Consider the following 27,085-nt stretch of genomic DNA (forward strand, 5'->3'; position numbering starts at 1 on the left):
TCCCTCCCTATCTCCCTCTTCCTCTCTCCCTCTTCCTCCCTCTTCCTCCCTCTCCCTCGGTCCCTTCCTTCGTTTTTTTGTTTTGAGAGAGGATTTCTCTGTGTAACAGTCCTGGCTATCGTGGAACTCATACTGTAGACCAGGCTGGCCTTGAACTCACAGAGATTCACTAGTCTCTGCCTGGGATTAAAGACACGCACCACCACCACCTGGCTTATTATCTCTCTTAAGAAACTTGATATTTCAATGGCAATGGGTTTTTGATCCTACTGCACGTGCTGGCTTTGGGGGGGCCTGGGCAGTTTGGATGCTCAACTTACTAAACCTGGATGGAGGTGGGCGGTCCTTGGACTTCCCACAGGTCAAGGAACCCTGATGGCTGATGAGGGAGAGGGACTTGATCGGGGGAGGGAAATGGGAGGCGGTGGCGGGGAGGAGGCAGAAACCCTCAATAAATAAATAAATTAAAAAAAAAGAAACTTTATATTTCAATTACACTGTGTTTCTGGTACAACTCTTAGACCTGGACTTAGGAACCTAGACACAACAGTGGGTGCCCTCCAAATGCCGAGCCACACGGTAACAAGATGATAGGAAAGATTTTCTTCTACTCTGAGGACTTCCCATACAAATATTTCACCTGTGCTGCAGACCCTTTTAATTTCACCCAAGCCCATCTGCCAGTCTTTATGACCTTGGCTCCCTGGGTTCTTTTCAGAAAGTCCGTGTTCAAGCCTATGTATTGAAGTATCTTCCTATAGCAAGGTTCATGGATTGCAGTCTTACATTAAGTTCTTTGATGCATTCTGAACCAATTTTTATAGAGAATGAACAATATAGGCCTGGTTTTACTCTTTTACATGTAGATATTCGGGGTTTTTTTTTGGCCACCATTTGTTAAAGAAACCACTATTCTCCAATGCATGTTTTTCACATTTCTCTTGAAAATCAGATGTCTGTAGCTTAGAGTGTTTAATTTGGGCCCCTGATTCCATGCTGCTTCTGTTACTATGGCTCTGAAGTGTGACCTGATGTCGGGCATTGTAACATGGCCAGCATTGCTTTTCTTACTCAGGCTTGCTTTGGATATCCTGAAACTTTTTTTGCTTCCATGTGATTCTTACGAGTTTTATTTTATGTGATGATATCATTGGAATAGACAAGGAGTCTACTGAATCAAATAGAATGCTTTTAGTGCTACAACATTTTCAGTGTATTAATTCAGTTGATCCAGAATAATGGGAGGTTTTTCCATATTCTAGCATCTTCTTTGATTTCTTCAGTGGTTTAGAATTTTCATTGTAGAGGAAGCTTTCACCTCCTAGGTGAGGTTTATTTCCAGGTGCTGTTTGTTCCATTGGGGGGATGGAACGAGTGAGCAGGATGCCACAGTTTGCGAGCTATAGGAGACAGCTCTCTGGGGAGATGGTTAAATATTACAACACCACTTTATTCCAGGAAGAAAGGGGACTCTAAAGGCTGGGGACAGTGGCAGGGGCATCACCTAATTTGCATTAAGAGGCGTGCTCCTATCAAAAGTCTCCAGTATGTGCAACAAGACAGTCTTCTAGCAGTGATCCTTCTCAGGGGTTGAGCTACAGATAAATCAGGCATCTGGTTTTAGAGACAGACATCTGGTCAGAGACAGCTTTTGGATAAGGTCAGTTCTTCTGGCCCAGGGACATTCTCCAGAAAAGGGCAGGTCGAGAGCAGGAAGCCATGCTGGAGAGGAAGGGAGTTTCATACTGCTAAGCTTATAGAAAAAACTTCTAGGCTTATGGCAGACTGTGACCTCGACCAGTGAGCAATGTACCCTGACTTCTAGGTATGTTTAAAAAATGATTGTGAATAGGACTCTTTTCTTGATTTGTTTCTTGTTATGTTTAGTATACAGGAAACTAATAGTATTTGTATGCCTATTTTATATTTTGTTACTTTGCTGAATGTGTTTATGAGTTTTAAGTTTTCTGGTGGACTCCTTGTGGTTTCTCACAAATAGGATTATATTATAAGCAAAAAGATAATTTGAATTTTGTTTTGTATTTCTTTTTTTCGTTTCCCTTATCACTCTAATCTTTCAAGTACAATACGGAGCAAGAGCAGAGGAAGAGGACAATCTTGTTCCATTTCTAATTTTAGTGGAACTTCAAAGTTTTTCTTTCACTTATAAGAATGTTGGCTATGGGTTTGTCATATATAGTCTTTATTATATTTATGTATGTTCTTCCTAGTTTATTTAAGACTTTCATGCTGTAGAGACGAATCATTCTGTCAAAGGTCTTTTCTGCATCTACTGATTGGTATGTTGTGACGGCTAGTTTTATATCAAGCTGACACAAGCTAAAGTCACTGTTGGAGAGGGAACTTCAAAGGAGAAAACTGCCCCATCAGACGGGCCTGCGGTGCATTTTCCTGACTGGTGATTGATGTGTGAGGGCTTGGGTTCTATAAGAAAGCGGGCTGAGCAACCCTTGGGGAGAGTCAGTAAACAGTACTCCTTCATGGCTTCAGCATCAGTTCCTGCCTCCAGTTTCCTGCCCTGAGTTTCTGCATTGACTTCTCTGAATGATAGACTACAAGTTGTAAGATGAAATAAACCCTTTTTCCCCCAAGCTGCTTTTGGTCATGGTGTTTTATTGCAGCAGCGACCCTTACTCAGACACAGGCCTTGTACCATTCTTGCTTCTCTGGAAGGAAGCCCAGTCACAGTGAATGATCTTATTGATGAGTAGTTGGAATTCCACCTGCACGTGTTTTATTGAGAAGTTCTGAGTTTATCTGAGCTTATAATTATATTTGCTGTTGTATCCTTATCTGCGTTTGGTATGGGTAATACTAGTTTTGTAGAAAACTAGTTTGGTAGTAAGTTTTCCTTTCTATTTAATGGAACAGTTTGAGGAGCTCTGGCTGTACTTCTTTCAAAAATGTGTGGAAGAATCTGAATTCTGGGAGAGGCTACTTTTAGTTTGAGCATTTTTTTTATTACCTGTATGAACACAGAGGTTCAGAACCTGTCCCTGTCCAGATCCTTGTGTGAGATTACATGCAAGTGCGTCACTGTGTAGCCCCTAATGTGGGTACACATGCAATGGGGCTTGTCCCTTGCATGAGCAGAGGGACAGGACCAATTTTCGTGTGGTTTATTTCAACATAAGTCTAAGAGTAGATTTCCAATGTGGACCACTGCATGGTCTCTGTTCCCCTCTATTCTTATTCCTCACCTCCCTTCTATTTCTAGCTATTCTCTGGCACAGACATCAGGTCACAGTCACATGCAACTTTCTCTGGGTTCACAAGCTGTGCAGAGAAAGAACTTTGCTTCCATAAGCTCCTAGTCATCTATAGCATAGGTCTTTTGAAAATGGTCTTTTGCTGTGCCAGTCTGAGTTCTGAGAACAGAGTATTTTTCTAGCATGTATACAGTATATGGCCTGAAGATTACATTGGTTGGATTGCAGATTTGCTCAATGATATATCCAATGTTGGTTCTCACATGGTATGGGATGGTCTTTTTGTATGCTGTGACTATGTGTTGCTCTCATTGGTTTATGAACAAAGGCACTATGGTATATGGTAAGATAGGATAGAGCCAGGCAGGAAATCCAAAAAGAGATAGAGGAGAAGAAGGGTGGAGTCTGGGAGATACAAGCCAGCTGCCAAGAAAGGAAGACATGTAAAAAAATAAGGTAACAAGTCACAAACCACATAGCAAAGCACAGATTTAAAAAATACTAGTTAATTTAAATGTAAGAGTTAGCTAATAAAAAGCTTGAGCCATTGGTCAAGCATTTATAAGTAATATTAAGCCTCTGAGTAGTTATTAGGGAACTGGCAGGTGGGAGAGAAACCTCTGATTATACTCCTATTTTTCTTTTCTCCTCCATTCTCTCTCTTTGAGACAAGGTCTTATACAGGTAGGGCTGACCTCAAACTTACTATGTAGGTACCTAGGAATCTGAACTTCTGATCTTCCTCTACCTCCTGGCAGCCTGGATTCTTGGTGTGCATTAGCATGCCCAGCTTCATGCAGTTATGGGCACTGAGCCCAGGGTTTCCTGCATTCAAGGTAAGTACTCAGCTATTTTCCTTAGTTACTTTTTGACTCTAAAGCCAGAACAACGTGGCCAAAGTTGCCAAGTTCTGCTGATTGCTGGGCCTGGAACATGGCTCCCTTGTTCAATTACATCTTCACTGACTTTCTGCTTATGATGGCTACCTTCACTGCCTAAACCAGGCTGTCTTAAAACATGCTCTATAGATAAGGCTTGCCTTTCTATACGTCTTTACCAGTTTTCTGTTTCTGATGGTTGCCTTCACTGCCTAAGCATGGCTGTTCTGGAAATTGCTCTATTCACCAGGTTGGCCTCAAACTCAGAGACTTACCTGTCTCTGCCTTCCCAGTGCTGGGATTAAAGGCTGGTACTACCTCCACCAGCCTCTAAACTTCTCTTTAATTCCTTTTCAGAAATTGGAAACTTAGCTGGGTGGGATCTTGTCCTGAGGTCACCACTCCCTTTATTCCATTTCTTAATCTGTTTATCTCCATGAACATAGGATTTAGCTTTATTTACTTCCTGGTGCTTTTTTCTTCTCAATTTGTACATTTTTAATTTAAAAGTTTTTACTTTAGCCTCAGGCAGACTCTTTGGACAAAGAAGAAAAGCAGCCACTTTTTTCACCAAAATATCACAAGAACTATCTCCAGTCCACATACTCCTCTGTAATCTCCTGAGCAAGGTCCCACAGTTCATCAAATTACTCTCAGCACCACTGTCTTCCATGCTCCTACTAGTATGGCTCATTAAGCAGAACTTAAAGCATTCAACTGCTTTTCTAACCCACAGTCCCAAGGTCCTTATTCCTTCAACCAAAAGCATGGTCAGGCCTATCACAGTAATGTCCCAGTCACTGGTACCAATTTTTATTCTTAGTTAGGGTTTCTGTTGCCGTGAAGAGAAACCATGACCATGGCAACTCTTATGAAGGAAAGCATTTAATTGGCTGGCTTAAAATTTCAGAGGATTAGTCCATTGTCATCATGGTTGGACACAATGGCCTACAGGCAGACAGTTCTGAAGAAGGAGCTGAAAATTCCAAATCTCGATTCAAAGGCAACAGGAAGTGAACTCTGGATTTTTAAAAATTTGTTATTCTTTTTATTGAGCTATATATTTTTCTTTGCTACCCTCCCTTCCTTTCCATTCCCCTTCTACCCTCTCCCATAATCCCCATGCTCCCACTTTACTCAGGAGATTTTTGTCTTTTTCTACTTCCCATGTAGATTAGATCCATGTATGTATCTCTTAGGGTCCTCTTTGTTGTCTAGGTTCTCTGGGATTGCAAATTATAGGCTGATTTTTCTTTGCTTTATGTCTAAAAGTCACTTATGAATGAGTACATATTATATTGTCTTTCTGGGTATGGGTTACCTCACTCAGTATGATGTTTTCTAGCTCCATTCATTTTGCTGCAAAATTCAAGATGTCATTATTTTTCTCTGCTGTGTAGTGTTCCATTGTGTAAATGTACCACATTTTCCTTATCCATTCTTCAGTTGAGGAACATTTAGGTTGTTTCCAGGTTCTGGCTATGACAAATAATGCTGCCATGAACATAGCTAAGCATATATCCTTGTGGTATGATTGAACAGCCTTTGGGTATATACCCCAAATCACTGGCTCAAAGGGAAGCATGATGTTTGAGGAAAATGGGGAAGATGGTTCTTGAGTAATATTAGGTGCAATAAACTAGACCTCTAGCTTGTATTAAATTCTATAAAAGATGCCACTAGAGTTTAGTTAAATAATGTACAAGTCCTAAAGAATGATTTTATCCATTTAAATGTGAAACACTAGGTATCTGAGTGGAGGAGATTGCTTTATCACATTGTTCTGCTCTATCTCTAGTGAAAGACTCATTCGGAACAGCAGCACATAATTAACTTGCTATTCAAACGGGATTAAATTTACTATACATTTTAGCACATTTTGGTAGCAAAACATTGATATGCATCATAGACCACCACCAACTATTAAAAGTTGTAGTAAAGAAGAAATGAAATGGATTTCAGTGAGTCCTGACTAAGTGGGTACTTCCAGTGTTTAATGTGATAGTTTATCATTTTTTAAATTGTTCTTGACATTGAAAACTCAAGTTAAACATAGGAATTTCAGTAACTGAAAGGTTAAAGTGAATCTTCATAATTAAGAATACCATGGAAAATAAATTTGGAAGGTTAACATTTAAAGATAATTGAAACAGAAAGTGGCCTATATATAAATATTCATATCTGTTTGGCTATAAGAATTTTATTTTACTGCCTGTTGGTACCTAAAGTACTTAGCTACAGAACAGGAACAGTGAACAATTCAGCAATTCTATTCTGAACCAGGCCTCCTAGAAGTCTCAGGCAGATAGCTAAGCAAAGTAGAAGGGTTTTAGGGCACAGTGTGCACCTTATTAAGTAAGAGGCTTCAAGGTCATAAGATGTAGTAGGCGCAGATTAGGAAACTGAGGTCAGAAGTCAGGAATTTTGTATGAGATCTTCAAGTTTTTAAATGTTAGCTGAAGTGCTTTTAGCAAGCTCTGCTGAGGCTTAGAGTCAAGATAGATACAAATGATAATGGCTAGAAAAAATGTGAACGACCTGGTCAAAACAAAAACCAGATAAGTAGGGCAGGTATCACATTGACCAAGGGCATAGTGTCCCTGATGAGTGGGTTATGCTTAGCGTCTCTACTGCTTGGGATAGAAACTGCCCTTAAAACACTACTCAACAGACACTCATCAGGAAGAGAGTGCATCAGCCTTCTCCTTCATCATTGTTGAATCTGGAGGAAAATGAGGGGCATGAGAGAGAGTTCTTAGCATCTGTTTGAATACTCTGAGACACTTGTGAAATCACCAAGAACAATACAAAGCTTATATAATTTGTTCTCAAAACCCTCACTATTTTATCAGAAGGTACATAAAGACTTGCCAGTTTGTCTGGAAAGTATTTGAGTACTTACTGTGTACCAGATACTGACAGGAACTAGAGAGCTAAAAGCTCAACAGGGCATGCTAACAGTCTGATGGAGAAGACAGGCAAGTAAGTGAGTGAAGGGCAGAGGTTTGAAGTTATGGGTGCTGGGAAATTCAATGACAATGATGAGCACCTTCCAGAGGACCAACCCCATGAGCTTTAAAAGTACAAACTGCAGGTATGGTCTTTACCCAGGGCTCTCTGTACTGCCAGACACTCTTTCTAAAAGCTTTATTGTTACAACATGTAAATCCCAACATCCTTGTGGTATATATACTCTACATGCTTCATATTGTCTGCATTTTATAGATACAGAACACAAGAATTTCCAGACCAGCAATATAACCAATTTTACTAATGTTTGAAAATTTTACACATGAGCACTCCATCTACATTACTAACCCCTCCATTTCTCAACTACTGTATCTCCCTCCCAAATTACTTAATTCCCATATATACCATACATATTATGTCTACATATAAATATATTTTTATAAATATATAAATTTATTTCTATAATATACCACAAATAATATATTAGTTCATTAATATACGTATATATGTATGTATATATATATCACATATATAAGATACACACACATCCTATTGAGTTTCTTTAGTTTTGCTCATATGTACACAGGTCCAAGAATGATCTGTCTTTAAGCTGTACAAAGTATTTGTACTACATGTTTAAATTATACACACACACACACACACACACACACACAAAAAAAAAAAAACTGCAAGCGTCTCCACCCTGGTTTTGTTTTTACTCCTGCAGAGGATACCACGTATGGATGTACTGTATCTACTATGTACACGTGTCTTAACTCACTTAGACACAGGAAACTCAGGTTGCTTCACATCCGTTCTTCTATGGCTACCACCCAGTCCTCACAAATGCTAGCCCAAATTACAGCAAATGGCCACATTATTTTTATTTTCTACCCATTCCAGTGGTTGTAGACCTCACTACCAAAACAATTTCCTCAACCACAGAACTGTTTTCTTTTTTGAGTCCAAAAGCTCTTCTTTCTTTGTGTGTGTTTTGTGGTGGTAGGGGTGAAACTCAGAATCTGAGACATAAAACACGCTCTTGTCACTCAGCTGCATCCCAGCCTATCACAGCTTTAAGAGGGTCCTTTTCTCCATCCCAGTGTCCATGCAGGAGCACGCGCACATGTGTGGAGGCCTGAAGTGAACATTAGTTCTTTCTTGATTGCTCTTCACTTTATTTATCAGCACAGGGTCACTTGCTGAACAAGTCAGCTGGCCCCAGGGACCCCACCCTCTGTTCTGTCTTCTGAGTATTAGGATTCCAAGTGGTTGCTATACCTGCTTAGCTTTAGCCTGGGTTTTGGGGACTTAAAATCCAATCCTTATGTTTAAGTAGTGAGCACTTTATCCACTAAGCCATCTCCCCAGTCCTCTTCATATTTTATTTTGGAAGATTGCACTAACTTTTCCATTTATACAACGTATATGAAGATTTCTTTAAGAATAAATTGAAGTAAAAAAAGTGGGTCAATTTAAAGCAAAGAAATAAGCATATCCTAGAACAGGTGGTACACAAACAGGGTACTGAGAGGAGTACCATTAAAATAAAACTCAGACTGAACGAAGCTTGAGAGGGACCAGTTAGCCAAGCAGACCCTTCCGACATCACCAGCAGGTCACATCTTCCACTGAGCCAGGCTGCTGTGTTGTGCGACCATGCTTCTTCAGCTGTTTGGGAGCTGGCAAAAGTGATGCTAGCCTGTGCTCCTCAGAGTAGTACCACTTCCGGCCTCCAAGCTTTTGCCCAGCTGTCCCTTTGCTGGAGGCGCTGGGTCTCCTATGTTTCCCTGTTTACAAGCTTTCTAAGCCCACCTGCTGCTGTCCCTGCATGAAGCCTGCAGCTGGTCAACAAATAATTTCCTTCCCTTTTACAGAGTTGGTAGCATCTCTCTCTAGTGTGTCTCCTTCACAGGTTTGGTAACACTGTGTTTAAATAATACTCTTTTGCACAGCAAATGTCAAGGGTCAGGGAGGCATTTTATTCACTTTTAATAGCATCTCAGTGCCTAACAAAAGGCCTATACATAGAGAGGACCCAAAATGAGTATCTTGGGAGTTAAATTTAATCCTATTTTAGGCAACATTCATGTGATACTTACAATTTTACGCTTGATCATGAAGAGTGGGATTTTTGCATGAAGAGGGGTTGAGGAGAGTTCCTTATGGACTGTTGATAAATATAATCTTCTTTTGATGTTTCCTAAGTCAGTAATTCTGGGGGAAAAAGACAGGAAAGAAGAAAGATTCCCATGAATTTAAAATACATTTCTTTGGATAATCATTAAAATGATATAATTCATCAAATAAGCCCTTTCCAACACGGAGTTCGAACACAGAATTGAAGAGTTGTCATTTTCTTTCAAGAAGTAATAAAATTTCTTTCTTAAATTCAAAGTGCTCACAGGCCTGAATGTATAAATTCACTTAATATGCTAATTTATTTCATCATTTTACACTAGATTTCCACAGTCCTCCAGACTATGAAAAAATTCAATTTGTATGAACTGAGAAACCGCTAGCCTTTAATAACCATGCTTGTTTCAGCCCCTGAAGCTTGTGTTACCTTGGGACATACTGTCACCTACTAAATAGGAAAACATTATGGGTTTCTCTCCCGAAAAGTGCACCTGTCATTTTACATAGGCTCTTGGTCTTCGTGAAGACAGACATGAAGCACTAACTGTCGCTTTCACTTCCCAGGCACATTTCTTCCAGCTTGAATTTCAATACACAAGTTTATTGCTCACTATTCAGGTCACCCCACACTGATACCAAGGACACCAAGTCTGAACATCTTTAATAGATTTAGATCACAGCCATGATCACAAAGATTAGGTTTGCTTCAAATGGAGAGGGGCTCATTTTTATGTGCTCCTTCCTTTCTGTCTCAAAGGAAGCACCCCAGGCTGAAAATCCACACTGACTCTGCTGCTGTGCTGCCGGCCAGCCTGATGCTTTCTTAAAACCTTCCTTTGTATCTGAAAAAAATAGCTTCCCCTATGCTAGCAACTTCTCTATGGATGTATTACATGCCCACTCTTGGATAATTATCAATATTTATAGTGTAATTATTTTTTTAAAAATCAAACTAGCTCTTTTTGCCAGACATGGTAGGACACACCTTTAATCCCAGCACCTAGGAGGCAGAAGCAGATTTTATGTATGTGAGTTTGATGCTAACCTCATCTACATAGAGAATCTAACTTGGGCATACATAATGAGACCCTGTCTCAAACAAAACAAAACAAACAAACATAAATACAACATATTCAATTCTATAGTTCTTCTATGCTTCCTATTCCCTGCTTTTCTAATCTCATTATTACCTATAAAATAGCTATAATCTCATTATTACCTGCAAATTACCTATAATCTCACTCACTGCTAGCTGTAAAATAGTCTATCATGTAGGAAAATAGCTAGCATTAATAATACTATGAGATGATTTCAGAATACTGTTTAGACCAAAAAAAGAAAAATAATCTATTCCTCTTGCACTAAATGACAGGATCATTAAACTTAAAAACAAGAAAAGTTTGCAAGCTGTTATCAATTAAGATTAAAGCTCTGAATGTGAGCTGGAGCCAGGCTGAGGAAAATGGAAATGCAGCAGTCCACTTCCTGAGTCCACAGTCCACCCTGAGGTGAGCTGGGCTGCTGCTCTGCCACATCGTCCCTGCCATGGTAGAAGGACCTTCTGAAGTCACAAATTAAGTGTCCTCCCTCAAGTTATCTGTGAGAGCTATTCTGTCAGCAGCAAGAAGAGAGGGGTATGAGGACTGAGTATGCTGAGTGGACCAAACATTAGCATCAGGGATACTATGACGTCATGTCTCTGGTAAGCTGGGGAAGAGATGGAGAGAACAAAGACTACAAAGGAGAAGGAGCAGAAAGAGGAGCCATGTTAACCAAAACTTCTTCAGTGACCCAGTTCCAAGGTCTGCTTTGCTTGAAGGGAAAACCAACAAAGTTGTCTGACTCATTACGGCTGAACTGCCATACAGGATGACAAGAATATTCATGTATTTATTAACACATTCAGAAAATACTACGTCAGGTGATGTACTAGGAATACATCAGTGATGAAAAGGTGAGAAGGGCAAAGGTCCCAGTCTCTTGGAACTTCTTTGCTAGTGAAAAAGTATAAAGAGAAAAAAAGAAATGAAAGTTACCAAAAATGTAATGCAGAAAACAAGCAAGATTCTAATAAGAAGCCAAGAATTTGCCTACTTCTGACAACAGCAATAACATGGTATGGATCTCAGAGGAAGACAGGGGCAGGAGGTAAAAGACGTAGGCAAGGGCCAATCACACAAGGCCATTATGCCAAGGTGAGGAGTTTACAAGCTTATTGCTCAAAGCAGAGAGCTATTAAAGAGCCTGCATTCTACCCTTGGCTAGGGATAGTTATCAAAAACAGTTACAGTGTCTTGTCTATTTTTTATTGCCATTATTTTTATTTATATGTATGAATGTCTTTGTCTGTTGAGAGTGTGCATATGAGCACAGTGTTCTCAGATACTGGAAGAGGGTTCCTTCTGGCTTGCTCAATCTACTTTCTTATATACCTCTGTACTGCCTGTAAGAGGTGGCCCCACCCACAATGGGCTGGCCTGCCCACATCAGCCATTAACTAAGAAATTCTCCCAGGGACTTGCCCACAGGCCAGTTTGGTGAGGGTATTTTCTCAACTGAGTTTTCCTCTTCCCAAATAACTCTAGTTTGTGTCATGTTCACATGAAACTAACTAGGACACGTGGATTTGTGTTTTTGAAATTGTGAGTGCTTATGGGGAAGGGAGAAGGCAGCAGGCAGCTAATTGTTCGCCTTATGAATATAGAATTCTAGAAAAGAAGAAAGGCCAAAGTTACCTGTCCTAGTTGAAGTTTGCTCCTGTAGAGTATATTCTGATCTTTCTAGAACCACTTATAATAAGCAAATAGAACCTATGAGTTTATCGGAGGTAGCTTTTAAAATACATAAGTATAAACATACAAACTGCCCAAACATCTCTCTTTGGCAAGAGATGCATCCATGGGTACTGCTTGGAGAGTTCATTTGTTAAATCTAAGAAAAGTACATTTAGAAAGGACTGGAAAGTTGGAGCAGTGACTAGAGTTCTTTGTATCAAGACTTATACCTTTCAATGATGTGGGAGGGTCTTCTGTTTTGAGTTGATTTCATTGGTTAATAAAGAAACTGCCTTGGCTCTTGATAGGACAGCAAATTAGGTAGGCGGAGTAAACAGAACAGAACACTGGGAGGAAGTGAGGCAATCGCCATGCCTCTCCTCTCTGAGCCAGATGCGATGGATGCAGGTTAGACATGCTGAATCTTTCCTGGTAAGCCACCACTTTGTGGTGCTACACAGATTATTAGAAATGGGTTAAGCAAGATGTGAGAATTAGCAAAGAAGAGAATGGATTATAATAAGCCAGGCAGTGTTTATATGAATACAGTTTGTGTGTTGTTATTTCAGATGTAAAGCTAACCATGCAGGAGCCGGGCAGGATGAAAAACAGGTCTGCCTGCAGCTCACTACATTTCAACTTATAAGTAAATATTAGCTGAGGTCTCTCACTCTTGTGAGATTTGGACAATATAATCTATGGGGCTATTCTCATAAATGCAGCTGTCTGTGCACCCTCTTTTGGAATCACATCTCCAAAAGCAGAATATGAGATAGGAAAGTGTGAATGTGTATCTTGAGAAGCGATTCTATTAAGCAGGACTACAGAATCAGGAGAGTAAGAGCCAAGGAGGGAAGCTCAATGTAAGAGCCAATGTAAGAACCAGGGAAGAAAGCTCGGTGCTAACACTGTACTGTCAGGGCCTCTAGATGCCAACATTGACATCTCTGAAGAAACAATCATAACACCTACAGAATACACTACTTGAAGGAACAGAAGAAGGAAAACACAGCCACATATGTCCAAGCTCCAAAGTTGAAGGGATACCTCTGGGGATCTTAGCATCCAACTGTATCCATCTTGAGCAAGTTTGCACCAAACTGTCCACCACTATTGCAGCTGCTTAACAGAGGAGTGTCCAGATAATATGACATGGTAGAGACATTGCAGGGACTGCAATGATTACAAAAGTAGCATGCTTATTACATATTAAATATATTCATGCTATTATTTTCATAGTTTTGTAACTGTACTTCTCTGAGAAGTACATAGTTTTGTACTTCTCCTTCTCTGTTTTGCCAACAAAAATTATAATCATCCATTAGAATTTGTTTTGAAATGATATGTCCTTTTAGATAACATCCCAGATTTCCAGATTAAAAAGAAGTACATTTCTCTTTGACTTACTATATTGTATATTTTTACTTCTATTACTATTTTTTCATTTCCCCTTTGATCTATATCGATGATTAGCCTCCAGTTTATAGGCCATAAGAGGATGGAAATCTTGTACTTCTGAAAGTGAGTAGCATGCAGTTTCATGTGTTTGAATTTTACTACTTGACACTCATGTTTTAATTGCATTTAAAGAGGTTATAGAATTTGGCATTATTATAGAGTTTAGAGAAAGCACTCACTTTAACTTCCACAGAGATGTCTATGCTGAGGGACTCCGCAATTTACCAAGTTCCCTGTGCTCAAGCATAAGAGGGTAGGTTCCTTTCATTTTGAGAGAAAGACTCCGTCACTGACATGGGTTTAAGTTGGTTACAGTTTTCAAAAAGTACAAGTTAGTTAGTTTTTAACTATCTACTACTAACTAACTGCAGCAGAAACATGTCATACTGGGGGATATGAAGGTGGCTTAGTCACTAATGTGCTTGCTGGCCAAACAAGAGGGCATAAGTTTAAATTCCCAGCATGTATGGCTGTGTGTTCATAATCCTAGCACATGGGGGAGGGCAGAGATCAGCTGATCCCTGGAGCTTGCTGGCCAGCCACTAAGGACAACTGGTAAGCACTGGGTTTGGAGGGATCTTATCTCAAAAGATAAGGTAAAAATGATGGAGGAAGACACCCACCACCAATCTCTGGCCTCTACGTACATGCACTCATTTGCACACACACACAATATGGCCTACTTGCTCTGTTTAATCATTTTGAAGCAAGATTTTCTAGTTTTTTTCTAAGCTTTACCATGTATTATTTGGACAACAGTGGAAAATCATTTAATCTCCATGCATTAATTTCTTCACTTGTCAAATGCAGCGAGTGGCCAGGATCTCTAAGACTATTGTTGGGTCTGCATTAGAGAATACGTGAGAAATGACTGGTGCGGCCTGACACAGAGGAAGCTTCCCAAGGCCTAACCTTCACTGAGTTGCCTATCTGTGGATTATTTAGTAAGCTCTGTGGACTGGGGGTTTTAAGCTTTCTAATAATTAACTTTAAGTAGATTATTCACATCTACAAAGTCCTCTATCTATCTTCTGTAATGAAAAGTGTAAACACTTTGGATTTTAAGCCATGACATCTTTTATTCTGCTAAAACAGTATAGGTGTCACTATAGGTCGCCACTAGTGCATCCCCTTTATGTCCCCGAGTGTTGCATTTGGTTATGACGATTCTTACAAAGACAGTTCAGGGGTTTCAATTAATTTAATTTAATTTATTGATGAGCTTCCTCTTTTAAAACCTTACCAAAATTATGTGTTTGTTCAATTATTTACTGGGCACTTCCGCAGTGCCAAACACGGAGGAGATAAGGAGACTATCACTGAACAACAAGGTGTCTCTATCCTCATAAAGCATGGGGAAATAGTAAGAAATAAAAGAAATGATATAGTGTGTCATCCCTAACAAAGGCTATGAGAGAACAAAGAAGGCAACAGACAGCGGCAGGAGTGGAAACCATTATTTCTGAGCAGTCAGTTAGGTCAGACCTCTTTCAGAAGATGGCATACATCAGACAGAGTGCGATGAAGAGCAGATAGGAATCACACACACACATCTGAGGAAAAGAACACTCTAGATAGAACTGTATGAAAACATGAAGGGGTTGTTTCTCTGCCACAGTAGATCTTTCCGAATCATCAATACAAGTATTAAGAAAGGCAATACTCTGGGCTGTGAGGCTCAACAGGAAGCACACAACAGGCACCCAGCACGAGTGTCACCCTCATGAAGTTTATAACGGGTTCACGCCACACAAAGCAGATCACGTATATCTAGCCACTGTGGATAAGACACTGGAGAAAATCTTCAAAAGGTCATGTGCCCGGTTATGAACTAGACCTCTAAATGTGACAAGAGCTATCCACTGTCTGCAAAAGTCAATATGCAAACCTTCCCCCAACTCATAATCAAGAGCCGTTGGTTTTGGAGGAAAACAAAATCATGTGCTAAGCTTAAATGGTTCCGAAAGCAAGCTGAGTTGCTACTTTAAAAAAATTAAAATTAGTCATTCATGAGAGAAAGAATATAAATGCCTATGTGTGACTACTTCAAAGCTTCATTATGCAAAGGCGCTGTTTTGGGGGCAATTTAGTTGCTCTAAGAAGACTGCTTGTAAAGCAGCTCCTCACTTGTAATACAGGCTTGATTTTCACCACTTAAAACCTCCTGTGACCTCACAACAAAGAGAAAGAAGGAACAGCGGCATTACTCCTCTTGTTCATAAAGACGCATTAGAATATATATAAGTTAAAACACTGCTATAACCTCAAGCAAGCACTCATAGTTAAGGGTTAGCAGTAAGATAAAATATATAATGAGACCATGTTGAGAAAAAAATGGGGAGTTGACAGGAAAATCAACCTAATGTGTAATAATATTCCAGTGATCAGCAGTTACGCAGCTCTCCTGGCTATGGTCATTAGCGACATTCATTCCAAACTTAACATCTAGATTTACAAACCACTTGAAAAGAGAATTGCTTTTCAATTCAATCTTCAGTTCATTTTTATATCATCATCTTTGATTGACAATCTTTTTCACACTGGAAAGCTCAGTAAGAATTTGAGTAAATGGTAGCAGCCTTCCAAGAGGGCAGATCAACTCATCTACTCTGTTATCTTTGCGCTGTTCTTCTCTATGTACAATCAAGTCCAGGCACGGGGGGATGCTCATTTCAGGTTAGAATGAACTTGCAGAACTGATGTCAGGCTTTTGAAGACTGAATTCATTTATCAGAGTCATTTGTTCTTGAAGCCCAAATGGTTTTTATGTCTTTGATTTTTCTTATTTATTATGATCTAAAAATTACCAATTTTGTATACACATTTTAGGTCTAAGTATAGTGAGATTACAAAATAGCATTGTTGGAAGGAAGGCCGCTTGTTGGTTCCTGGCTGCCCAGCCCAGAAATAATCACACAGAAACTATATTATTTAAATCACTGCTTGGCCCATTAGCTCTAGCTTCTTATTTGCTAGCTCTTACATCTTAATTTAACCTATTTCTATTAATCTGTGAATTTCCATGAGGTCGTGGCCCACCAGCAAAGTTTCAGCACATCTACCTCTGGCAGCAGCTCCAATGGCTTCTCTCTAACTCTGCCTCCTTTCTGCCAGCATTCAGTTTAGTTTTCCACACCTACCTATTCCCTGTGCAGCCACAAAGCAGTTCCTTTATTAACCAATGATATTCACAGCATACAGAAGGGAATCTTCAAATACATGGAGTCATGTTTAAGGCTGTAGTAATATGGCTATGGATTGAAATTTAAAGGCCTGTACAAAATGATTTCATATTTATCCAGTCATTTCAATTCCATGCAGTTACCATGAGGGCTTTTATATCCTTAGGTTTCTCTGGATACCTTCTACTGAAGTTTAAACTCACTGAACACTCCTTTATTTTTTTCCTTTATAGAAAAGAGAAACAATTCTGCTTTGTATGCTTTGTTAGAACACAATGTAGCCCTTGGGCCTTGTCTTTTTCTGTTTGTTTGTTTCCACCATCAAGGGACGTTCAGACAAGAATTTAAGGCAGGAGCTTGAAGCACAAACCATGGAGGGATGAGTTCAGCTACCTATCTTATACAGTCCAGGTTTAGCCTACAGTGGGCTGGGCCCCCCTACATCACTGCAATGAAGAAATGCACCACAGACATGCCTACAGAGCAATCTGATAAAGGCAATTCTTCAACTGAGGTTATTCCTTCCCAAGTATGCCAAGTTGACAGCCATAAGGAAAATCATTTGATTTTCCACTATTAAATATGATATAAAGTCTTTCCTAGAGTTCTTCTTATCCTAATTTGTGGAATCTTAATTATGAATATATGTTGGGCTTCATCACACACAATTCATCTGTCTGTATTGAGGTGATTATAGTTTTTGTTCTTTCTACCAGAAGGATTTATCTAACTTCACTCTCATGAAGAAAATAATCATGGCCTCAGAGATCAGTGGGATATGCAACCAGTGAGGATGGGGCAGGAGACACAGGAAAGAAACACTATGTGGAGAAGTAACAGGCAGAAACCCTATCACGGGATTGAAAACGTTAATTGTACATACAAGAAGCTTGAAAACTCTATGTATAATGAATTAAAAACAATACCTAGAAGGCTCATAATCACATTATGGAGAGCCAAAGACAGAAGAAAGAAGTGGTTCACTGTGCAAAAAGGATACTCATTAAGATAATAGCTGATTTCTCACCAGAAACCACAGACACTAGCATGGCATTCACTGTGCTTTACAAGTGTGCATAAACACACCAAAAAATGTGCAAGGTGTTACAAGTCTAGGACATTATTTCTTATTTGTTTGTCAGTTTTAATTTATTGGCTTTTCTTCTTTCTACAAAAACTTTTGTTTTCAAACAATATTTACCTTAGAGAAGCTAGAGCTGAGTGTAATTTGATTACTTAAAAAATAACCATCTCTAACATGAAAGAGTTCAAATTACAGACATCTACACCACATACTCTCTCACCTTCTCAACATGTTTTGTCACTGAACTTTGCCTTTATTTTGGAACGTAACCTTCCGGCTTTCTACCCTTTTGTCCATATGCAGGATCAGAACATTGCCTGCTCCATTTAATTGACTATTCTGTTTAAATGAATAGTACTACCTTAAAAGATCAGTCTTCAAAATGTATAATAAAAACATATTTAGTGATAAAGGACATTTTAAAACATATCACAAACCAGCTCTCTTCCCAATTGTCTATATAAAGTACTGAATAAACTCTGATTATTAAGATTTCCAATTATCAGGAGTTTTGAAAACCTAAAATTTTCTGTTTCCCAAAAGTGGAAAAATGACAGTATCCAATGAGGGGAAACCTATCAAATGTCCTTAAATACCTCGAATATCTACTGTTCAGGTATTTTTTTTTTCATTTCTACTTTCTTACTTACTGTAAGTGAAGATGATTTTGACTCCTTATACATTCTCTTGTTTTATTTTTACATGATAATCTCACTCTCTTTAAAAGGATGATATTTCACAAGTATATAAAGAGACACAAACGGGAATGTTCATTGTGACACTTACTTCAAACAGAGGGAAAGCACAGTGGTCTACCTTACAGACCTAATGAGCTAACCCATGCCATATTCCTGAAATATATGGCAGCTATTAAAAGGAATGAGACAGGTTACTGTGTGGTAATGTTAAAAATTTCCAAGACAGGTGAGGTAAAAAGTGTTGTCATCACCAAACCAAGTGCCAGAGAGTATGAACACTAGGACTCTATTTGTAGAGAAAGCGGAAAGTGCTCGGGACGTCACATATACGCATTAAGTAATCTCTGGAGCTGTTCACAAAAATGTTACTACCTGGTTTCTGGAAAGCGATTGCAATTTTTCTTATTAAAGACATGCATAAGTTTTCACACAATATAATAAGAATTGGAATGCTTTAAGCCTTTAAAACTAAAGCAATGATTAATGCTTAACTATTCATTTGAATAAAATACACTAAAGATATACAGGATATTAACAGGCAATGTTTGAAAAGATTCTTTACTATCTGAGACTTTAAAAAGACTTTGTGGATCCCAGGAGGCAACTGTAGGAAGGCTCCTCCACCAGGGCCAAAGCCATGTGGGGAATCAATAGACTAGCCTTCGAGCTGGGAACACAACAATTTACTTACAGAGGCTTATTGAGTACTTAGTTCAATAGGAGTGGACATTTTGTCAATATCATTCTAATGGATGCTAGGGGTGACAGTTCAGTGCAATAATGCACAAACTGGAAGGCCAGATGGTAATATTTATACGTCCCTGGAGCCAGAAGATGACCATTTGTAGAGATCTACAGAAAAACTCAAAGCCTGTCTTACTGCAGGGCCATGGACTGCTTTGGATATTACAGGCTGTATTAATGATACATCAGTGTTATTTTTATGCTATTTTATTTTACAACATTTTTAGAAAATAAAAGGTGAAATTAGAAAGCTTTCTTTTTAATTTGGACAAAGCTGGAAACTTATCAATACAAACAACATTTCCCAATTAGGTTAGACAATATAAAAAAAAAACTCACTAGCTGAGCAGGATTCTATTGGTCTTAAGTTTGAACTGTGGAGATAAATTAAGTCTTCAGTCAATTCACAAGTTCCCCCACACAAAGTTACAATGTTTACATGAGTTATACTATGCAAAAAGTACTGTTCCTTTAACTAAACGTTCAGTGAGATAGCAAGTGTACTCTGTGGTTTACATAAATAAAACAGCGTATTTACAATTGATATCCGAAGAATTTCTTGTTTTCTCTTCTGTCTAAACTTGATTTCCAAAATACTTTTACAACACTATGGGTGAAATTTAAGCATAAATTCAAGCAGGACATGGAGGTGTAGGCCTTTAATCCCATCATTTCAGAGGGAGGCAGAGGCAGGCGGATCTCTGTGAATTTGAGGTCTGCCTGGTCTACACAGTGAATTCTAGGACAGCCAGGTCTATGTCGAAGGACTTTATTTCAAAACAAAAACAAAAAAGAAACAACAACAACAAAACCCTTAAAAGTGTGCATTCAAATATCTTCTAAAGGCCTTTAATTGCCAGGAGCTCCCAAGTTCTCTTTAATACAACAAAACTAAAAAAGAAAAAATATAGAAACCTTATCCACTCTGCCCTATTTTAAATATTATCTGCATGTTGATAAAAATTGATTTAGACCTCCAGACACAATTCATTTCTTAAACTCCATACTGTCTTCTTGACATATTTTCCTGGGTATTTCTACAGATAATTGATGGAGAAAGGTCATTGGCTAATAAAAAAAAAACTGCCTTGGCCCATCTGATAGGGCAGAATTTAGATAGGTGGAGTAAACAGAACAGAATGCTGGGAGGAAGAGGAAGTGAGCTCAGAAAGCATGCAGCTCCTCTCAGAGCCAGACGCGATACAGCCAACCACCAGGTCAGACATGCTGAATCTTTCCTGGTAAGCACACCTCGTGGTGCTACATAGATTATTAGAAATGGGTTAAGAGGCTGAAACTAATGGGGCAGGCAGTGTTTAAAAGAATACAATTTGTGTGTTGTTATTTCGGGTAAAGCTAGCTGGTGGCGGGAACTGGGTGGCAGAATGCAACCCGCAGCTCCTTCAACAGAATGGTGCCTAACGTGCGGCAACTGAATCCACTGAAAGCCTGAGAAAGCTTGGGAAAGAGTAAAGTATGTTTTCTTGGTAGCAACAATTTCTCGGGTCTACTCTGCTTACTAGAGGCAAGCAAGCGCTCTCATCTAAGAGAGGCTTCCTGACTCAGCTTTAGCTGCAAAACCCTGCAGCTCATTAAGAGGTCCTGCCACGAAACACTTAAATGGTATTGAAAAGCTGACTGCATGCTTGTTTGTTTTCAGCCGTAGCAGGAAAATGTTGTGCTGTTTTAAAATGTCGGCTTTCTGGGCCATCCTGCCAGGGCAAACTCTGACTGTCTGAGGCAGGAGGACCGACTACAGAGAGAGGACTTGAGTGTTGTCTGTGGACATAATGCTGCAACTTACTTGCTGGCAGGGACCTTGAAATGCCATAGAGTTGTGGCAGTAAACATGGCTACAGCCAGTACCTCAGCCATGAGGCTGGAAAGCTAAGGAATGGGCTGGATCCAACCGTCAAAGCCAAGGCTTTAGTCCTACTGATATTGCTTGGTAAATTAAAGACTCATGTGGTCAAAAAAGAGACATATACAGTAAAAGAAAGTTTCAAAGAAAAAAGAAAACTTTTGAATGATTTACAGTGTGTTAAAAATATGTGCAGGCTAAAAGTTGAAATTCTGAAAGTAAAAAACAAAAAAAAAGAGAGTTGTTGGGTGTGGTAGTACACACCTTTAATCCCAACACTTGGGAGGCAGAGGGAGATTGACCTCTGTGACTTCTAGGTGTGGTAGCATACGCCTTTAATCCCAATGTCTGGAAGGCAGAGACAGGCAGATCTCTGAGAGTTCAAGGACAGCCTGGTCTACAGAGTTATTCCAGGTCAAAGATACCGAGAACCTGTCTCAAAAAGCAAAAAAAAAAAAAGTAAAAATAAACAAAATAGAGGTTAAAATAAAGCACACAAAGATGGAAAATACACAGAGAATTTTGATACTGTATGCTATTATGCTCTGTTTGAATTGTTTGAATGCTGAGGAAGGAGCAACAGCTGCTAAAAGATATTCGTTTATAAATGCTGCTGAACTAATCCAAAATAGATATTTTGAAAATACCTTAACTTCAGAATTTGGATCTAAGGATATGATACTTTGGAAAAGAGATTCTTCTTTTGTTTTCACAGACGATGACACCCTGTGGATTGCTTCCATCCCAATATGGTATGATAGACCACGCCCTCCTGAAAGGTTGCTGTGAACACCCTCAAAAAATTACTTCACTCAACTGCCAACTGAGAGGAACCTAGCACACAGGTTATACCATGAAAGACCTAATTAACAGCACCCCCATTCAGCAGGAAGCAGTTTGGAGAGAAAAAGATGCACCCATGTTCCCAAATATGGTTTATAAACGTTCTTTTACATTTAAAGGGGGATATGATATAGATATGAATAATTTGCATTGGTATAAATCTTGACTTATGATACAAGTTTAAGGTCAATTTTGTTATATGTATATGTATTTCTGATCTTGAGTAAGGTATTATGATTGTGTAGTTCATCTTTAAAATGTAATGTATAATTAGGAAATATAGGTTATTAATGGATAATCATCAATAATAGTCAAGCTTGTAGTCATGTTAGTTAGATTTTCTAGATATATAGAGATATATTTCAGTTAGATAGGCATTCTTCATATCTTTCAAAGACTGCAGAATATGGCATTTAAAATATTTTAATAATTTAGCGCTTTTCATGACAATGAGACATGTCTGCTCTTGACAGCACCAATCTACTTCAAGAGGAAGATGGGCATTGAAGAGGCTCCTAATGGAGTTTGATAGTAATTTGGGCAAGAAACTGCTCTTGCCTGGATTGTTGCATAAGCTGGACACAGAGAACCTGCAGAGAGAGGACTGCTGAACTTGCTTAAAGGTGAGATAGTCTTTCAGGGTTCCTGATTCATGAAAGAGTCTACGAGACATTCTGCAGGTCACAGCAGAAAGTGACTGAATTGTCTTTGGAATTTTCCTGCTTCATGGAAACGTCTGCTGGAAACTATGGGCCTATAGGCCGAAGACGGATGCCCCAACAGTACAGAGGAACTTTGGGTGACTGTCCAGACAGCGAGATGTCTCTGTCATTTATAGAGTTTTTGATTTCTTGTTTGCTTAGGTAATATTATATCCTTCTGGAGTCTTCGATGGAGTTGAAGAATAGATAGATAGTTATTGTTTTCCTTTGTTATGATAAAAGATAAAGTAGATGTAAATATTGCAATTGTAATTATTGCTTGATAACTGTTTTGTTATATGTAATTTTACTATGTTAAAGTTAAAGCCTTTCTTTTTTGTTTAAACAGAAAAAGGGGAAATGATGCGGGAGTGATTTCTTTCTAATCTGTTGCTTTCATTGGTTAATTAATAAAGAAACTGCCTAGGCCCATTTGATAGGCCAACCCTTAGGTAGGCGGAGTAAACATAACAGAATGCTGGGAGAAAGAAGCTGAGTCAGGAGTCGCCATGATTCTCCCACCCGACACAGCCGCAGGTTAAGATCTTCCTTGGTAAGCCACCTCGTGGGCTACACAGATTATTAGAAATGGGTTAGATCAATATGTAAGAGCTAGCCAATAAGAGGCTGGAACTAATGGGCCAGGCAGTGTTTAAAAGAATACAGTTTCCGTGTAATTATTTCTGGTAAAGCTAGCCGTGTGGGCAGCCGGGTGCCAGGAACACAGCCCGCAACTCCTACAACAGATAATGAATTGCACTAAACAAAAAATGCCTAATTACCTGCTGTCACTGCTTCTCAGTGACTCAAATAAGAAACCTATCACTTATGAAAAATCCACTAGTTTCAAGTTGATCCACTCATTTTTCTTAGGCTAGGTGCCATGTTTTCTAACCTACAGAGCTTCCCAGCTGGTCTTCCTTTTTTTTTCTTATTCCTGCTTCCCTCAAATGATTAACTTTAATGACATATAGAATGGTCACCTTAAATGAGGACTTGATGAATGGCATAACTTAGTGACGTCACAGTCTTCAGAACAGAATCTAAATTTTTAGCTCACAGAGGCCTATAAATTGCCTACTCTCACTCAACAGGCCTCATTCCCAAAGCCAAGGACCTGGTGAGAACAGAATTCACTTCCCAAAGTTCAGATGAAGAGACTATCATGAAATAATGTGTTGTAGATGTATGGGAAGGATTGGCCAGAATGAAGAAGTATAGTGAGGCCTCCCCAAAATAGTAACTGTCAAGTCCTTACCATTCCCCAAGTGTAGAGGGGCAGAGGAGATACTTGAACTACAGTAAGTTCTTATTAGAAGGATCAGAATAGAAATTCTAAAACAGAGAAAGAAGAAACAGAGCAAGAAAAAAGCCCATGGCTCTCTCTTTTCTTCCCTCTGGCCTCTTGGCACTTCTCACTGTCCTGAGGTCAGAGTCTGTCTGACTAATAAAGCATGAGGAGAGGCAGGAGACTCACCTCCCAGGCTCAGGACAAATGGAAGATGGCAGCAGAGTGTAAGGTAGGTGAACATAGCCTTACCTGTATGCATGCCAGTCTCACTGGTGTTCCTAGACCAACTGGTGCTGCATGGCACTCCTGGTTCACACCTGATGTATTCTTATAATAAAATTTCCCAACCTTTTACTCTGTGTGAGTGCTTCTGCCATTCATTCATCACAGTGCTAGTGTTTCCTGATTCTCTCTTTGGGGCAGGGTCTCCTAGAGCCCAGCCTGACTTGGAATTCACTATGTGGCCAAGGCTGGTCTTGCATTCCTGATCCTCCTGCCTCCATCTCCCAATGTCAGAATTGTGACATTGTGTACAGAGACCATGCATCTAAAGAAAAATTATAATCTGTATAATTCTGAGGCAGCACTTAAGAAAACTTGTTTGATCTTTATTTTTTATTTTTTCCTTTGTAGTATGGTTTTATCTAAGAGAATACCCAAGCCTTTATATAAAGTTTGCATTAACAGCTGTTCCACTCCTTTCCTACTTCAAAGGAAAATGTCTACTGTGGCACTGGCAATCTAAAACTGAATAACTGAAGGCAAGCCTTATGCTTATTTCTTTTGCTGCCGTTTCTATGGCAATAACATAACACCACCTGTTTGGGTCTGTGATGATCTTGGTGCCAGAATATTCTCATTTTGACATTTTATTTTAATTGAGGAAAAATAACGAAGGGACCGGAAGTACTCTGGAGTATAGAACACTTGACTATGGGGGCTTGTTTTAGATGAGAAGGCTGACCCTGCAAAGCACGGTCTACATACAAATGGCAATAACATTTCCACACAACTATATGTAAACTCCCAAGTGTGTGTCTCACTGCTCTGAGAGAGGAGCATCAGAGGGTTCTGGATCTCAGAGCACTTTTCTAAGAAGCAGGGTCAGTGTTGAGGAAACCCAACAGCTAGGGCTCCTTGCTTTTATGGTCAGCCCTTTAATAAGAAGCATACACTATTTTCATTTGTATATTGCCTATTTTAAAGATGATCACAAGAAGTGGGTAACTCAACTTAAGTCCATTCCGTCAACTTTGCCTCCATACCTAAGCATGGACAAAATTAAGATAAATTTTGTGTGTTAGCTGAAAAGCGGATGCCAATGAAATACCCCAATTCTGGAAGTAGATGAGGAAATAACAGGGAGGAGCAAGAAGAATGGAGGGCTAAAAAGTTGACAGGAGGAAATGTCAGTCACAAAGACACTTGACACTTGGTCACAGCTAAGAGACAGGATGGCATCATTGTTCCTCTGGATGAAGACAGTAGCAGCCCAGTTGCTGACCTATCTTTGATACACTCACCTACCTGAGTTTACCTAGTACTCTTTCTTCTCTGGGAGCACAGGTGTGAACATGTTAGAGGTTATCCTTGGAATTTAATAAGATCAATTAAATGAGGCAAATGTTTTCCAAGAGTAAAATGACACCACATACAGTAACTTCTGTTTGATGTAGCTCTTGACACCCAAGAAGAATGGGTTTGGAGGTAGACTAGAACATGCCTATAAACTTTTCGTAAGTTAAACTAACCTTTGCTATTTCAGTGTAGCAATGAGAACTGATCAGTTCTGTTCATTTTCCAAAATTTTAAGAACTGAGTGCTTATGCACTTTCTTAAACAGATGCAAAGCTCCTAAGGATCCAGCTACTTTTGCTAACCCAGATTTGTACAGAAAAGGGCTGCTTTCAATCTGAGAAGTCTGAAATCCAGGCTGGGAACTTCTACGTAAGAGTGTCAACTCCACTTTCCGCTTGGCATCTAAAATCTAGTGATCCCTTCTTAAGTGGTAGCAGTTCAGACACTTGTGGAAAAAGCCAACTATCTTGCCAAAGGCCTGCTTGAGATGCCTGATATTCTGAGTCATATTATATTTGCTCCCTAGAGGAATGCCTTCACAAAGGTGAGATTTAATATCTTGTCCTCAGGTTTTTCTTTTGTTCTTTTATGGAAAATCAATATTAGAAAAAAAATCCATTTGAAGAAAACTCTGTCTTTTTTAAAACTCATAATCCTGGATAGAAAGGAGGTTGAATCCAAAGTTCTAGCATCAAATGACTGGGAGTGGTGGTCTGGAGGGCTCTGCTACAAAGGGCTTCAAGGCTCCCAGGATTCACTGGCAGTCTTCCAAGGGCATCCATGAGGAAGGGTGGTAGCTCTGCGGCACACTCGTGTGCCATGGCCTTGGGTGAAAGCATGACATGTAACACAATACACTTGGCCTAGGCTAGCTGAATGTGTTTCCTCCACAGGTCTCTCACCACTGAGTCTAGAACATGCCTGTTCCTGAACTAGCTTCCGCCAGCAGTCAAGTAATCCTCAGGACTTGGAGAGAAGGCAATCCCAGAAGTAATTGGGATGAACACTGACGGACGGCAGTGGAAGCAATGATGTTCAGAAATCAAAGTAGAGTGAGTGTAGTCGAGATGGTGAGACACAGCCTTGACCCTCAGTAGAGTGAGTGCAGTCGAGATGGTGAGACATGGCCTTGACTCTCAGTAGTACCCAAGCACAGATGACAGAAGAGTCTCTGAGACGTGGCCTTGACCCTCAGTAGTACCCACGCAAAGATGACAGAAGAGCCTCTGAGCCAACAAGGTGCTAAGGCTGAGTAAGCCATATCTGAGAGAAACTTCTGACCAAAGGCATTCGGCTCATCATGTTGCTGCAGGCAATGAAAACGACTCATCCGGATAATGTATTTACACATTTTTTTTCCAGAACTACCTAAGTGACATTAAATTGTCTAGGAGGCCATCTGTAGGGCAGGACAGTACCTGGGTGGGTTTATGACCAGTATGCTCTGGCCACCAGGGCAGCTCTATCTGTAGAAGCTCTTCGCAGTGCGGTTTTCCAACCCACTCTCAACCCTGACTATGTAAGCAAGAAGAAATGTGGGTTTACTATAAGGATTCTAATTTAATGAAGAAAAACAGCTTTTAAAAATCCACACTCAAAGCCGGGCGATGGTGGCGCACGCCTTTAATCCCAGCACTCGGGAGGCAGAGGCAGG

The 27,085-nt window shown here is 39.6% G+C and overlaps 1 protein-coding gene across 1 annotated transcript in view; it reads right to left on the reverse strand.

Moving 5' to 3' along the window:
- C6H3orf67 (chromosome 6 C3orf67 homolog) overlaps window positions 1–27,085 on the reverse strand; it is a 229,254-nt gene that overhangs the window by 143,394 nt on the left and 58,775 nt on the right. Inside the window, exon 5 of the mRNA XM_013346793.2 lies at window positions 9,181–9,295. Coding sequence (XP_013202247.1) covers window positions 9,181–9,295 — 115 coding nt within the window. The remainder of the gene's footprint in view (window positions 1–9,180; window positions 9,296–27,085) is intronic.

The sequence above is a fragment of the Microtus ochrogaster genome, chromosome 6, assembly GCF_000317375.1.
Source record: "Microtus ochrogaster isolate Prairie Vole_2 chromosome 6, MicOch1.0, whole genome shotgun sequence".
Taxonomy (NCBI): domain Eukaryota; kingdom Metazoa; phylum Chordata; class Mammalia; order Rodentia; family Cricetidae; genus Microtus; species Microtus ochrogaster.